The sequence below is a fragment of the Manis pentadactyla genome, chromosome 1 (genome assembly GCF_030020395.1).
Source record: "Manis pentadactyla isolate mManPen7 chromosome 1, mManPen7.hap1, whole genome shotgun sequence".
In the NCBI taxonomy this organism is placed as follows: Eukaryota; Metazoa; Chordata; class Mammalia; order Pholidota; family Manidae; genus Manis; species Manis pentadactyla.
The window spans coordinates 181,221,927-181,238,642 of NC_080019.1; the positions used below are offsets into that span (position 1 = coordinate 181,221,927).

Below are 16,716 nucleotides of genomic sequence, written 5' to 3' on the forward strand. Positions count from 1 at the left end.
TCATCCTTGGCTCTGAGCCCTCGGTATTAATCAGCTGTGACAAGAAGGTGTGGCGGGAGCAGGTCAGGCTCGTGACCAAGTCACTGGTTACAACACTCAGCTCATGTGGCTAACAGGGTTACAAGATAAGGTCCTGGTAACGCAGTGCAGCCTTCTTCCCTTTTTTGGAATGTGTTTTGAGGACCTGAGACAGCCTGCGCTGCGGCACCACGGCAGCTTTGGCATGGAAGCACCCCATCTCCACCAGGAAGTAGGTGGGGGGGTGGCCATCTCCTCGGCAACCTCAGCCTGGGGCTACCCCTCTCTTCCTTCTGCCCGGGCTGGCGGCCACCCAGACAGTCTCACCTCCAGTCTAGACTCTAAGGAAATGCCCCATCACTCCAGTTGGCAAATACAGATCTGCGGAAAGGAGTTCTGCCTCGCTGCTGAAACCGCATTGCTTCTTCCTACCTCTCAGGTTTAAACACAGGGGAGTGAACGGGGCAGTTTAGAGACCACCCTCTCCTGAGGTAACTGCAGCCCCCTGCTTCCCAACACATCAATTCCAGCTGAGAACACACTTGGGCTTCCTTACCTGCTGCCTCCCAGCAGACTCAGCTCCGATGATGTCCAGAGGGGTAGCAGACGAGGATCCAGATGGACACTGCCTGATCTGAGGCAGTGGTCCCAACGCTCCCAGGTTCACAGCGCTCTTCTGCTCTCCAGTCCCCAAGGCCCTACATCTTGAGGTCACCCTGGCCCTGGAGCGATCCTGGTGCTGGGCAGCCGGCCTGTGGGTTTACCACCTCCTCCGCCGCCGGCGCCTCCGGATTCTATGCCCCTCAGGGGGCCCCGCTCCCTCCTGGGCGCGCTTCCCGTCCAGGTAAGTTTCCTGGACAGCCCGCACCACCTGCCCTTCCTGCACCCCTGGCAGCCAATTTGCTTCCTGCACCCCCAAGCGCCCCTCTCCCTCAGGCCCCCGGGGCCCCACAGGCCGGGCCCTCCCCACCAGCTCAAGTCCCTCGCGGCGTACCGGTGCCGCTCCCAGGACCACTGCCTCCCGTCTAAGGTGCCCGCAGCTCTCCCAGTACTGTTCCCCTCGCTGCCCGGAACTTTCGAGCCCCTCCCCACGTCCCAAGGAGCGATCCCCCAACTCGGACAGCTGCTCGGGCTGCTGCAGCAGCCTGCCTGGGCTCCCCTCCCCCCGCTCCTGCACCCCGGCGCGGGCCTCCCCACGCTCCTGCACTGCGCGGCTGCCTCCCCCCTTCTCCTGGTGCTGCTTGCGGGGCCCTAGCCCTTCCTCCTGCACTACAGGCCAGCCCGCGGAGCCCGTCCACGGAGGAGGGCGCCTCCAGTCCGCGCCGTCCGGCGACCCCCACACCACCCCCAGGTTGGGCTCGCGTCCGCGGCCACCCCGCTCCTGCACCCCCGGACCCACCCCACCCTCCTCCTGCACAGCGGGACCCACGCCCCCCTGCTCCTCCACGCCGAGCTTCAGCCCGCGGAGCTGCTGCGGGCCCCAACTGAGAACCCCGACCCTCTGCGGCTGCTGCTCCGGCAGCGCGGGGCTGAGCCCGCCACGCTCCTCCTGCGCTTCCCGCGCGCGGCTCCCCGCCGGTACTGCCCAGCGCACTCGCTTGCCCCCCAGAGGCCGCGCGGTCCCGCCCCTCCAGATGGTGCTGCCCTCGAGGCTCGCTCACACCGCCCCCCGCCCGGCTCCTTCCTTCCCGCCCCCCCGGGGGAAGGGGCTGCGGGGTCGCGTCCCCTCCCGCTCCGCGATCGCCCCAAAGTCCCGGGCCCGCCTCTCCGCCTCGCCTCCCGGCGTCGACGCCCGCCCGCCGGGCGCCGCGCCCTGCGCCGGCCCCCGCAGGTGATGCGGCCCCGCGGCGCCGGTCCGCCAGCCAGGAGCGCCCGCCCTCCAGCTTGAGTTCCTGAAGCCCGCCTGCGCCTGCGCCGCCCCTGGGGGGCGGGGCCTGGCGGGGTCGACCCGCCCTCCTAAAGGGCCAGGTCCCGCTTCCCCTCCCTAGTCCGGGACCCCCTCAAGCTCCCCCTTCTCAATCCCACCCTCGACCCCCTCATGTGGTACCTAGAGGCGGCGAGATGAAACAGAAGGTAGTGAATGAGTTCATCCAGACAATGTAGTCAGCCCCGCCCAATGGAGGAGCACTGAAATAGGAGTCTCGAATTCCAAGTAGCAGCTCAGCTGCTGCATGTGACGATGAAAAACGTCACTTCTATCTGGCCTCAGTTGCCTCATTTCTAAAATGAGGAGGTTGGATTGGAAAGCTTCCAAGGCCACAGTCCAGTGAGTGAGTGACTGCGCAGAGGGTCTCTGGTCCTAATCTTTCAGAAGCAGCTCAGAGGCCTAGGAACCTAGGCCACCCCTACCTTTTCCCTGGGGCCAATGGAGGGAGCTTCAGCCAGGGAGAGCTGGTCTACGGCCGTTGACACTTCTGCTGGGAACGTAGGTAGAAGGGGTCCCAGACAAATGAGGCCTTCCTCCCTCCTGTGCTTCGCCCTCTTGGGCCCTCTCCTTACCATACCCGCAAAGGATGAGAAAATTCAGAACTCCTCCCAGAGAGTGCAGCCTGCAGATCCAGATCTAGGCCAGCTGGACACAACCTTGGACCGTGGAGCTTAAAAACAAAGGCTTACGCCAGTTGTCCCTGTTACTAACTGTACCTCATCTATAAAATGGATACAATAATAAAACAACTCCAGACAGAATTGTCCCCAAGATCAGACATCAGAGATCTGTGTAAGGATGGCTCTTTCTGCCTTCCCATTACCCAGCATTGGGCCCAAGAAAACAGTAGGGCAACAAGAAGGGGATGAGTTCCAGACACCAAGGGGCAGAGGATTTCTGGACTGGAAGGATTTCAGCTTTCTCCTAATTTGGTAACAGTATAACAGCTGCCCTTTGCCACGGAGCCAAGACCACAAAGCAGGAGGTGAATGTACCCTACCTGGGCTAAGATGGGGTCTAGGCAGGACTCCTGACCCTACCTGAACTCACAGATGGGTTAGGGTCTTCTCCCTTGCTGCCTGGCCACAGGGGAGAAAGGGGAAGGAATCTGGTTGGGGGTCCTCCCACAACTTCCCTTGTAATACCTCAGTGACAATTGCTAAGGCTTATGGAGACTTCCTGTGTGTAAGGTCTTGCACGTGGCATTTATTCTCATCCAACCTCCCCACAGCCCAATGAGGTACACATTACTCCCATTTTACAGATGACAGCACTGAGGCTTTACATGGTTAAGTGCCTTGAACATGGGCATACAGCTGGTAGTAGTAAAGCCAGTTTTCTGACTCCAAAGTCTGCTCTAAACCACTAAGGCACAACAAAACAATGCCAAACCCAGGAGCCTCGCTTTGGAAGCATCAGGTCTGACCAGATGTTTGGGGTCAGTAGATGCAAACAACTGATTTGGAGCTGGTAAATCCTGGTGGGTCCTGCTAGGTGATTCTCTGATGGAAACCCAGCTCCCCATTCTCCCACCTCCCCTCCAGTTGCTCTCAGGTGCAGATCCACACCTCTGTCATCCTTCAGGCAGGTTTATCTGGAGCATTAGGCTTACAAAAAAGAGGTCTTCTGCTCCCTTCCCCATTCTGTCTGGTCTGTCCCCGCCAACTCCTGGACTGTCCCCACCAGCACGCTGAGCACTGGGGCTGTGCTGGGAATTGTCTCTGAGGCTGTCTCTTCACTGCTCTGGGACATTACTAGTAGCCAGGAAGACATCCAGTGAGAGTGCTCTGCCCCAAGGGAGCTGTCAGCGTAATGGAGGAAAGGAGACAGTCTAGAAGCAGAGACTCAGCACGTGCAGGACCTGGCTGCAGGGAGAATCCCAACGCTCTAACGTGCCTGTGCCAGTCTCTACCCAGATCTGGAACTTGAGAGCTGCCCGCAGCAGAGTGACTCGGCATGGAGAAGGGCTTGTCAGGTCTAGCACTCAGCGGAGGCGGACAAGCTGCTTGAGGGAGGTTTGTGGTGATGCCTTAAGAATCTCCATTGTGAGATGGTTGCCCTGTCGGCAAGCAGGAGGGCAAGGAGGCAGCCACAAGGTGGTGACAGGCAGTCGGGCTCATGCCTGACAGCAGGTCCTCAGCAAGAGTGGTGGATGCTGTCCAGTGATTGGGCTGAAGGTTTGCTTTTTGCTCTGTTTTGTTTTTTAAAAAAGAGCAATGTTTTTAAAACTAGTTTGACCTTTTTTTTAAATAAAAGAGAACAATAACAGAATAGGAAATATCAGAATAAAATTTTTTAATTTTTTAACTGGAGTATAACATATCATATGTACAAAGAAATGCAAAAACTTGTAATTTTACAAAGAGAATATGCCCAGCACCCAGATCAAGAAACAGAACATAACCAGCAACTGGAAGTCCCCCCAGTGTGATTTTGTAAAGAAATTTTATTACTTTAATCTTCTAACATGCCCTTCATATTCATGTTTTATTAACTTTCTGGCAACCACCACCATCACACCCACCCTCCCCTGCTACACACACACACAGAATGTAAACTCCACAAGGACAGGGGTTTTTGTCTGGACATAGCCTGGCACGGGCACCTGGAACATACCTAGCCTGCAGTAGGTGCCAACAATATCTATTGAATGAATTAGTGCATCACAGATAGTAAAGGTATTGTTTTGGGGACACTTTTGCTTCATTCTCTTTCCACAGGTGTGCTTTATGTCTTGATATAAAATCTATTTTTTTCTATAGGTCACAGGCAAAAACTTCTGGAAGCCACTGCCCCAGCTTGAGAAGGTTATGAGGCTGTGGTTCAGGCCAGGGAAGTGAGCGTGGGGAAAGCAGAACTACATCAATGCTTCTCAAACTTCAGTGCACAACTGAATGACCTGAGGATCTTGCGGAAATGTGGATCCTGATGCAGCACGTTGGTAAGGGATGCTGAGATTCTGCATCTCTATCCAGCTGCTACCCAAGGGGTAGCAAGGCCTTGGACCCAGAAACCGTCAATAATCCTGCACAGAAGAATCCCAGGAGAAGCTTTTAAAATCATGGATGCCCAGGCCCCACCCCAAAACGAATCTCTGGGGTGGAGCTCAGCATCTATAGTTTTTTAAAGCTCCCCCTGTGATTCCAATATGCAACCAGAAATGGCAGGCGGTTGGTTCACTTGTACCCCTAGTGCCCAGAACAATGCCTGAAGGAAACAGGAAGGCAGTGAGGTATGGAGCAGGACTGGTATCTAAGCAAACAATCCAACTTGACAAAGGGCAAAAGATTGCTTAATCAGAAAGAAACAGTTTGACTCTTACTGGAGGTGAAGGGAGGAATTTCTTAAGGAATTCTTAAGCATGGGACTATCTCCTCACCCAGGCTGCGTCCTTCCAGGACCGAGCACAGACCGTGCCTTTACCCTATCGGCGAGCGAGAGCTCCCTGGAGCAGCTTAGGGGGCGGGGCCCTCATGCCCCCAAGCAATTCTGAAGTTTCAGCCCTTACTAGGACGTCCGGAAGAGGCGCTGTCAGCTGCTCCCAAGCACCTGCCCCCTCTGCCCAGCTAGGGAAAGGGCAGAATGAGCCCAGAGATTACAAACTCTGGATCACATGGGTTCTTGAGAATGGAGCGCTGTAGCCCTCGGTTCTGACGCCCCCTGGTGGCCACCAGAATTGAATTTGGTAACCAACAACCGGACGCGTGATACAAGCGCTCAGCATCAGCCGTGAGTCCCGCCTGTGGCAGGCACACCATGGAAGAATGGACCAATCCGCTAACCAAGAAACTGCTAGTGGCGGAGACAAGACTAAACGTATGAAGGACTGGATCCTTTTATGCTTCAGCTATACTCCTCTTTACGTCCCTGAACTCACTGTATTTACTAAGTTTAGAAATGGAGGACCAGTCAGGGCTTACCCTTAAATGGCAAGGTAATTTTTCACTTTGCCTACCTCCCTGCTATTTCTGTTCCTTTGTTTAAAACTCCCCATTTGTAGTGTAGACACAGCCCAATCCTTAACTTACTGCTCCTTTCTCTTCCTGCTCTAATGATGGCGATACTGGGGAAGAAAACCCATACCTGCTGCTTTTTTTGGCTCTGCCCCCTCCTCCTCCCCACACACGTTAGTTAATTAGGCCCGCAGGGAAACAGCACCCTGTGCCTGTGCCGCCCTCCTGGGGGACAGTGTTCACCGATTCACACAGACCTTACATTTGGTCACACCGACCTAAGGAAGTGGCTGCAGAACCCAAACTCTCAAATCTCGCTCTCTCCCTGACTCCCCTGGCTCTCTTATTTGCCTGCAAATGTTACCTATCACCTCCTTCAGCATTCAAGGAACACCCCACCCACTCGCCGGTTTCAGACTGCTGCCTCCTCTCCGTACTTGCTTCCTGTCAGTTACCACCTCAACACAGTTAGGGAGAATCGGGGCCCAGGGGTCCTTCCTTCAAGACACTACTTCCTCATTCAAATGGTTATCAAGCACCTTTGAAATGCCACACACCTAATTGAATTTACTTACCTGATGTGGGACAAACTCTTCATTAGCCAGCCTCTGTTTCCCCTTCCCTGGGAGACTGTGAATATCAGACAACGTAATGCTGTAAAATTTGTACCCTTCAATGGCGTTTTGTAGCAAACGTTTTTTAGATGATCTTGCTGACTTCAGTCTCTGTGCTTCCAAGTGAATTCCCCATTAATTTCCCTAAAACATCGATTCACCATATCACTCCCAACTCAAGAACTTATAATGCCTCCTTAATTGCCTGAGGTGTTCTGCAAATCATAGCAGGTGACTCATCATGGTAATAAAGTAGGAAATTGAGTCCAGAAGGGCCAACAAGCCAAAACTAGAGTCAAGAAAGTTCTGTGGGTTAGACTCAAGGAAATTCTGTTTCCAGAAGACAAGCCAGGCAGTATGTCTGCAATCAGGAAGCAGCTAAAGCACAGATACTAGTCACCATCAGCAAGGACACTGACCTGTAACTACCACAGTGATTGGCTTGCCCAATAGTAAAAAGGCAAATTTTAGTCAGTGTAGTCATCCAAGGTCAACAGCCCCAAAGGAGGTGATCAGATGATGAGCCCAAGAGGGGCACTAGCTGCTGAGACCCAGGGCTCAAGTTCCTAAAGAATGTCTCCAAGATGAATACAGATTAATATATTCTCATCAATAGCACATCTGTGCTAGTGGGATGGGGAAGAAAGGGGATTATAATGGTACTCTAAAAGTATAGAACTAAATCTAGGTTTAAAGGAGGAAACATACATTCTCAGTGGGAGAGAAATTTTATATGAGAGCTAGAAAGGATCTTAGAGAACATCAGGCCTTACTCCTCATTTATAAGGAAAATGAGGTTCTGAGAAGTACAGCAGGTTACCCCAGGCCACCCAGCAATTTACGGGTGGTGACTAAACTTGGATTAGAATCTCCATGACCCAGATACAAATCCACAGCTCCTACCAAATAATTCTCTTTTGCCCAACTCCCTAACCCCTCCAGTATTTACAGATAACACCATGCCAAAGGTGAGCTGCAAAAACAAACAGGAGTGAGACTATTTTAGTCAACTCCAAGGACTTGAATGTAGGGATCATACATGGCCGAGAATCTACATTCTTGGTTGGGAGTGAGGAGACAACACCTCCAGGGATTAGCTGAGAGGCTCAGCTAGATATCAAGAAAGGCTGGCCAGGGTTCTGGCACAGAACAACCTAGACCATTAGGCCTCCCTGGTGTCTTTCAACTCACACATATGTGAACATGTCCACAACTTTTTCATGAATATTGGTAGCTTGGATGAAAAATAGTGAAACACATTTGGATCTGATGAGGTTTCTGGTCCTTAGTGTGAGCAGTTACATAGGATAGACTGTCCAACAGGGGCAGGAGCAGAAAACAGGGCAGCAAATATAGAAGAAAGAAGGAGCCAGAGGAATGAGACTGCATCAGAAAAGTATTACAGGACGTGGGGAAGATGGCGCATGAGTAGGGCAGCAGAAATCTCCTCCCAAAACCATATATATTTTTGAAAATACAACAAATAAAACTACACCTAACAGAGAGACGAGAGGATACAGTACAACAGCCAGGCTACATCTACATCTGCGAGAACATGGCATCTCACGAAGGGGGTAAGATACAAGCTGCAGCCCGACAGGACCCAAGCATTCCCTCAACCCCAGCCACCCGGCGGGAGGAAAGGAGTCGGAGTGCAGAGGGAGTGGGAGCCCAGGACTGCTAAGTAACCAGCCCTCATAATCTGCACTGGGAGCGCAGGCACACATTGCATGGTGTGCTGGATATCAAAGAAATGGAAAAGTAAAATCTGCAAGCAGGTCCCCGCAGCCGGCTCCCCTGGGACAAAAGAAAAACAAGTGCTTTTTGAAAGTCTTAAAGGGACAGGGGCTTCACAGCTGGATGGAATCATGCTGGAACACTCAGCCGAGCAGCTAGGAATACTGGGGAGCTTCAGGAATCCTAACCCCCTGGGCGACACCGCAACTCTGAAGCCCCTCATGGCGATAAACAGCCTGCTGTTCATTCCCCCTCCCACGCAGCCCTGGCAGAGCATCCTGGGAGTGGCCTTGCCCACAGCAGTCGCCCAGAGGCTCCTCCCAGTGCACAGCCACCCAGACCAGATCCAAAAGCCACCTCCAGCAAGCAGCTGCCCGGCGCAGAGGCAGAGGAAACTGGGGCAGGGCATGAAGGGGTGCCGTTCTCACAGAAGAGCACACCGGGTGTGCCTGCCTCTCCCCACAGGACTCAGGGCTGCCCCGCCCATGGTGGCTCAGGAAATTAACCTGGAGAATGCTCAGAGAGTGCGGGTAACCAGCACAGGCAGCGGATAAGGTCAAGGTGACCAGCAAGCACGAAGGGACTTTGTTCTCCCAGCTAACACTCACACTACCTGCCAACAACAATCTCTATTGCCATGAAAAGGCAGAAGAATTTGTTCCAGTCCAGAATCACCCAGACAACCCCTGAGAGAGGGCCTAGGGAGATAGATTTAACCAATCTTCCTGAAAAAGAATTCAAAATAAAGGTCATAACCATACTGATGGACCTGTAGAGAAATATGCAAGAGTTACAGGATCAAGTTGGGAGGATGAATATAGAAATAAAACAATCTCTGGAAGGACTTAAGAGCAGACTGAATGAGGGGAAAGAGGCTGTTCATAGAATAGAAATCAGAGAACAGGAATACAGAGAAGGTGAGGTAGAGAGAGATAAAAGGATCTCCAGGAATGAAAGAATATTAAGAGAACTGCGTGACCAATCCAAATGGAACAATATTCGCATTATAGGGGTACCAGAAGAAGAAGAGAGAAAAAGGGATAGAAAGTGTCTTTGAAGAAATAATTGCTAAAAACTTCCCCAAATTGGGGAAGGAAATAGTCTCTCAGACCATGCAAGCCCACAGATCTCCCAACACAAGGGATCCAAGGAGGACAACACCAAGACATAGAATAATTAATATGGCAAAGATCAAACACAAAGACAGAGTATTAAAGGCAGCTAGAGAGAGAAAAAAGGTCACCTACAAAGGAAAACCCATCAGGATTTCATCAGACTTCTCAACAGAAACCCTACAGGCCAGAAGAGAATGGCATGATATATTTAATGTAATGAAATAGAAGGGCCTTGAACCAAGAATACTGTATCCAGCACGACTATCATTTAAATATGAAGGAGGGATTAAACAATTCCCAGACAAGAAGAAGTTGAGGGAATTTGGCTCCCACAAACCACTTCTACAGGATATTTTAAAGGGACTGCTCTAGATGGAAGCACTCTTAAGGCTAAATAGATGACACCAGAGAAAATAAAATCACAGCAAAGAAAGCAGACCAAATAAATACTAACTAAAGGCAAAAAATAAAATCAACTACTCACAAAAGCAGTCAAAGGAAACACAAAGGAGTATACACTAAAACACCTAACATATAAAGAATGGAGGAGAAAGAAAAAGAAGGGAGAGAAATAAAGAATCATCAGACTGTGTTTATAATAGCTTAATAAGAGAGTTAAGTTAGATGATTAGATAGTAAAGAAGCTACTTTGAACCTTTGGTAACCATGAATCTAAACCCTGCAATGGCAGTAAGTACATATTTTTCAATAATCACCCTAAATGTAAATGGATTGAATGCACCAATCAAAAGAAAGAGAATAATAGAATGGATAAAAAAGCAAGACCCATCTCTATGCTGCTTACAACAGACTCACCTCAAACCCAAAGACACACACAGACTAAAAGTCAAGGGATGGAAAACGATATTTCATGAAAACAATAGGGAGAAGAAAGCAGGTGTTGCAGTACTTGTATCAGAAAAAATAGACTCCAAAACAAAGAAAGTAACAAGAGATAAAGAAGAACATTACATAATAATAAAGGGGTCAGTCCAACAAGCAGATATAACCATTATAAATATATAAGCACCAACACAGAACCACCGACATATGTGAAACAAATACTAACAGAATTAAAGGACAAAATAAAATGCAATGTATTCATTCTAGGAGACTTCAACACACCACTCACTCCAATGGACAGATCCTCCAGACAGAGAATAAGTAAGGACACAGAGGTACTAAACAACACACTAGAACAGATGGACCTAATAGACATCTACAGAACTATACACCCAAAAGCAGCAGGATACACAATCTTCTCAAGTGCCAAGGAACATTTTCCAGAATAGACCACATACTAGGCCACAAAAAGAGCCTCAGTAAATTCAAAAAGATTGGAATTCTACCAACCAACTTCTCAGACCACAAAGGTATAAAACTAGAAATAAATTGTACAAAGAAAAAAAAAAGGCTCACAAACACATGGAGCCTTAACAACATGCTCCTAAATAATCAATGGATCAATAACCAAACTGAAATAGACATCAAGAAATATATGTAGACAAAGACAACAACAGCACAAAGCTCCAACTTCTGTGGGACACAGCGAAGGCAGTTCTAAGAGGAAAGTATATAGCAATCCAAGCCTACTTAAAGAAGGAAGAACAATCCCAAATGAATAGTCTAAAGACACAATTATTGAAACTGGAAAAAGAAGAACAAATGAGAATACTACTCTGATGGACAGAGATTGTAATGGTGTATGTGGGGGGGACTTGGTGATGGGGGGAGTCTAGTAAACATAATGTTCTTCATGTAATTGTAGATTAATGATACCAAAAAAAAGGTATTACAGAACAGTTAAAGATGAGCTAATACCCATCCTTCTTAAAGTATTCCAAAAAGTAGGAGGGAATACTTCCAAAAACATTCTGTGATGCCAGCATCACTCTAATACCAAAATGAAAGACCCTACAAAAAGAGAAAATTATAGCTCAATATCCTTGATGAACATAGATGCAAAAATCCTCAACAAAATATTAGCATCAAAAGGATCTTCCATCACGACCAACTGGGATTTATTCCAGGGATGTAAGGATGGTAATATTCATAAATCAAAAAATAAGATACACCAGAGGAACAAAAAGAAGGATTAAAATGATATGATCATCTCAATAGATCTGAAAAAGCTTTTGATGAAATTCTACATCCATTCATGATAAAATCTCTCAGCAAAATGGGTATAGAGGGAATGTACCTCAACATAATAAAGGTCATATATGACAAACCAACAGATAACATCACACTCAATGGCAAAAAGCTGAAAGCTGTCCCCTAAGATCAGGAACAAGACAAGGAGGTCCACTCTTACCCCTTTTATTCAACACAGTACTGGAGATCCTAGCCACAGCAATCAGACGAGACAAATCAGACGAGACAATCAACAAAACTGGTAAGGAAGAAGTTAAACTGTCACTATTTGCAGATGACATTATAGTATACATAGAAAACCCTAAAGAATCCACACCAAAACTAATAGAACTAATAACCGAATTCAGCAAAGTTGCAGGATACAAAATTAATACATAGAAATCTGTTGCATTCCTATATACTAAAAATGAACTAGCAGAAAGAGAAATCAGGAAAACAACTGTATTTACAACTGCATCGAAAAGAATAAAATACCTAGAAATAAACCTAACCAAGGAGGTCAAAGACCTATAGTCTGAAAACTACAAGGCACTCATGAGAGAAATTAAAGAAGACACCAAAAAATGGAAATCTATCACATGTTCATGGATAGGAAGAATTAATATTACCAAAATGGCCATCCTGCCCAAAGCAATTTAGAGTCAATGCAATCCCTACCAAAATACCAACAGCACTTTTCAATGAACTAGAACAAATAGTTCTAAAATACATACGGAACTACAAAAGACCCCAAATAGCTAAAGCAATCATGAGAAAGAAGAACAAAGCTGGTGGCATTACACTCCTTGACTTAAAGCTCTACTACAAAGCTACAGTATTCAAAACAATTTGGTACTGGCACAAAAACAGACGCACAGATCAATGGAACAGAATAGGGGGTCCAGATATAAATCCACACATCTATGGTCAATTAATACATGATAAAAGAGCCACTGAATATACCATGGGGAAAAAATTGCCTCTTCAACAACTGGTGTTGGCAAAACTGGACAGCTGCATGTAAGATAATGAAACTGGATTATTGTCTAACTCCATATACAAAGATAAATTCAAAATGGTTCAAAGATCTGAATGCAAGTCATGAACCATAAAACAGATAGAAGAAAACATAGCCAAAAATCTTTTGAATATAAGGATGAGCAATTTTTTCCTGGACACATCTCCTTAGGCAAGGGAAACAAATTAAAAATGAACAAGTGGGACTACATCAATCTAAAAAGCTTCTGTACAGCAAAGGATACCACTAGTAGAACAAAAAGGCGTCCTATGATATGAGAGAATATATTTGTAAATGACTCATCTGATAGGGCTTAACATCCAAAATATATAAAAAATTCATATGCCTCAATCCTCAAAAAACAAATAAATTGATTTAAAAAATGGGCAGAAGACCTGAACAGACACTTCTCCAAAGAAGAAATACAAATGGCCAACAGTCACATGAAAAGATGCTCCATATCACTAATCATCAGGGAAATTCAAATTAAAACCACAGTGAGATATCAACTCACATGAGTTAGAATGGCCACTACCCCAAAGACAAGAAACAATGAATGCTGGTTAGCATGCAAAGAAATGGGAACCCTCGATACTGTTGGTGGGACTGCAACTTGGTGCAACTAGTGTGGAAAGCAACATGGATGTTCCTCAAAAAATGAAAAAGAGAAATACCATTTGACCCAGTAATTTCACTCCTAAGAATTTACCTTATGAAAAAAAAAATCCATAATTTGAAAAGATATATGCACCCCTTTGCTTATTACCACACCATTTGCAATAGCCGGGGAAATAGAATGCAATGCATTCATTTTAGGAGCCTTCAGCACACCACTCACTCCAAAGGACAGATCAACCAGACAGAAAATAAGTAAGGAGCAGAGACACTGAAAAACAAATTAGAACAGATGGACCTAATAGACATCTACACAGCACTCCATCAAAAGCAACAGGACACACATTATTCTCAAGTGAACATGAAACATTTTCAAGAATAGATCATATACTAGGCCACAAAAAGAGCCTCAGTAAATTCAAAAACGTTGAAATTGTACCAACCAGCTTCTCAGATCACAAAAGTATGAAACTAGAAATAAATTACACAAAGAAAATGAAAAAGCCCCCAAACACATGGAGGCTTAACAACATGCTCCTAAATAATTAATGGATCAATGACCGAATTAAAACAGAGATCAAGCAAAATATGGAAACAAATGACAACAATAATTCAACACCATAAAACCTGTGGGATGCAGCAAAGGCCGTGCTAAGAGGGAAATATACTGCAATACAGGCCTACCTCAGGAAAGAAGAACAATCCCGTATGAACAGTCTAAACTCACAATTAACAAAACTAGAAAAAGAAGAACAAATGAGGCCCAAAGTCAGTAGAAGGAGGCACATAATAAAGATTAGAGCAGAAATAAATAAAATCAAGAAGAATAAAACAATTGAAAGAATCAATGAAAGCAAGAGCTCGTTCTTTGAGAAAATAAACAAAACAAATAAACCCCTAGCCAGACTTAGCAAGAACAAAAGAGAGTGTACACACATAAACAGAATCAGAAATGAGAAAGGAAAAATCACTATGGACACCCGAGAAGTACAAGGAATTATTAGAGAATACTATGAAAAATTATATGCTAACAAACTGGATAACTTAGGAGAAATGGACAACTTTCTAGAAAAATACAACCTTCCAAGACTGACCAAGGAAGAAACAGAAAATATGAACAAATTACCAGCAATGAAATTGAATTGGTAATCAAAAAATTACCTAAGAACAAAACTCCTGGACCAGATCGTTTCACTGCTGAATTTTATCAAATATTTAGTGAAGACCTAAAACCCATCCTCCTTAAAGGTTTCAAAAAACTAGAAAAGGAGGGAATACTCCCAAACTCATTCTATGAGGCCAGCATCACTCTAATACCAAAACCAAGCAAAGACACCACAAAAAAAAGAAAATTACAGATCAATATCCCTGATGAACATAGATGCAAAAATACTCAGCAAAATATTAGCAAACTGAATTTTAAAATACATCAAAAAGATGATCCATCATGATCAAGTAGGATTTATTCCAGGAACGCAAGAATGGTACAACATTTGAAAATCCACCAACATCATCCACCACATCAACAAAAAGGATAAAAACCACATGATCATCTCCACAGATGCCGAAAAAGCATTCGACAAAATGCAACATCCATTCATGATTAAAACTCTCAACAAATTGGCAAACTCACAGCCAACATCATACTTAACAGCGAGAAGGTGAAAGCTTTTCCTTTAAGATTGGGAACAAGACAAGGATGCCCACTATCTCCACTTTTTTTTTAACGTATTATGATATACACTGAGGGTTTCACATGGAAAACAATGTGGTTACTACATTCACCCATGTTATTGTGTACCCCCCATGCCCCACTGCAGTCACTGTCCATCAGTGTAGTTAAGATGCCAAAGTCACTATCTCCTTCTCTGTGCTACACTATCTTCCCTATGATCCCACACACACCATGTATGCCAATCATAATATCCCTCAACCCCCTTCTCCCTCCCTCCCCACACAACCCTGCCTTTTGGTAACCGCTGGTCTCTTCTTGGAGTCTGTGGGTCTGTTGTTTTTTCCTTGTTTTGCTCCATTGTTATACTCCACAAATGAGGGAAATCATTTGGTACTTGTCTTTCTCCGCCTGGCTTATTTCACTGAAGATAATACCCTCCAGCTCCATCCAAATGGTAGGATTTGTTTCTTTCTTATGGTGGAATAGTATTCCATCATGTATATGTACCAAATCTTCTTTATCCATTCATCTACTAAATGGACACTTAGATTGCTTCCATATCTTGGCTATGGTAAACAGTGCTGCAAGACTCTTGTAGGCAGCATATAGATGGGTCTTGTTTTTTTATCCATTCAGTGACTCTACGTCTTTTGATTTGTGCATTCAGACCATTTACATTTATGGTGATTATTGATAGGTATGTATTTATTGCCATTGCAGGCTTTAGATACGTGGTTACCAAAGGTTCAAGGGTAACTTCCTTACTATCTAACAGCCTAATTTAACTCACCTAGTATGCTATTACAAACACAATCTAAAGGGTTTTTTTCCTCCTTTTTCTTCCTCCTCTATTCTTTTTGTTTTTTAAGGTATGATTGATATACACTCTTATGAAGGTTTCACATGAAAAAACAATGTGGTTACTACATTTACCCATATTATCAAGTCCCCACCCATACCCCATTGCAGTCACTGTCCATCAGTGCAGCAAGTTGCCAGAGATCCACTATGTCCCTTCTCTGTGATACACTGTTCTCCCCGTGATCCCCCACACCATGTGTACTAAACATAATACCCCTCAATCCCCTTCTCCCTCCCTCCCCACGCGCCCTCCCACACCCCTCCCCTTTGGTAACCACTAGTTCATTTTGGAGTCTCTGAGTCTGCTGCCATTTTGTTCCTTTAGTTTTGTTTCATTGTTATACTCCACAAATGACTTCCTCCTCTATTCTTTATATATTAGATAAAGTCTGTACTCTTTCTCTATCCCTTGACTGACTTTGGGGGTAGTTGATTTAATTTTGCATTTGCTTAGTAATTAACTGTTCTACTTTCTTTACTGTTGTTTTATTACCTCTGGTGACAGCTATTTAGCCTTAAGAACACTTCCATCTATAGCAGTCCCTCCAAAATACACTATAAAGGTGGTTTGTGGGAGGCAAAGTCTCTCAGCTTTTGCTTATCTGGAAATTGTTTAATCCCTCCTTCCAATTTAAATGATAATCTTGCTGGATAGAGTATTCTTGGTTTGAGGCCCTTCTGTTTCATTGCATTAAATATATCATGCCACTCCCTTCTGGCCTGTAAGGTTTCTGCTGAGAAGTTTGATGATAGCTTGATGGGTTTTCCTTTGTATGTGATCTTTTTTCTCTCTGGCTGCCTTTAATACTGTCTTTGTCTTTGACCTTTGCTATATTAATTACCAAAGGGAAAGGAACTGGGGAGGGTGGGTGGGAAGGGAGGGTAACAGGAAAAAAGGGAGCATTACGATTAGCAGACATAATGGGGCGGGGCACGGGAGGGCAGTACAACATAGAGAAGACAAGTAGAGATTCTATAGCATCTTACTACGCTGATGAACAGTGACTCTAATGGGGTTTGTGGTGGGGGTTCTTGATGATGGGGGGAGTC

At 45.8% G+C, this 16,716-nt stretch overlaps 2 protein-coding genes across 6 annotated transcripts in view; both read right to left on the reverse strand.

Moving 5' to 3' along the window:
• The window catches only part of TNK2 (tyrosine kinase non receptor 2), a 39,941-nt gene extending 38,992 nt beyond the window's left edge, over window positions 1-949 (reverse strand). For 2 of the 5 annotated variants that reach the window (XM_036926279.2, XM_036926274.2), the window contains exon 1: window positions 575-942. The gene's annotated coding sequence lies outside the window, so the exon portion shown is untranslated. Of the gene's footprint in view, window positions 1-574 lie in introns of all 5 variants that reach the window. The other 3 variants (XM_036926270.2, XM_057503748.1, XM_036926262.2) reach the window with 3 other exon arrangements.
• A 3,514-nt stretch (window positions 950-4,463) lies between these two features.
• Window positions 4,464-16,716, reverse strand: part of TFRC (transferrin receptor) — a 41,350-nt gene continuing 29,097 nt past the window's right edge. Inside the window, exon 19 of the mRNA XM_057503768.1 lies at window positions 4,464-4,970. Coding sequence (XP_057359751.1) covers window positions 4,962-4,970 — 9 coding nt within the window. The 3' untranslated portion in view covers window positions 4,464-4,961. The remainder of the gene's footprint in view (window positions 4,971-16,716) is intronic.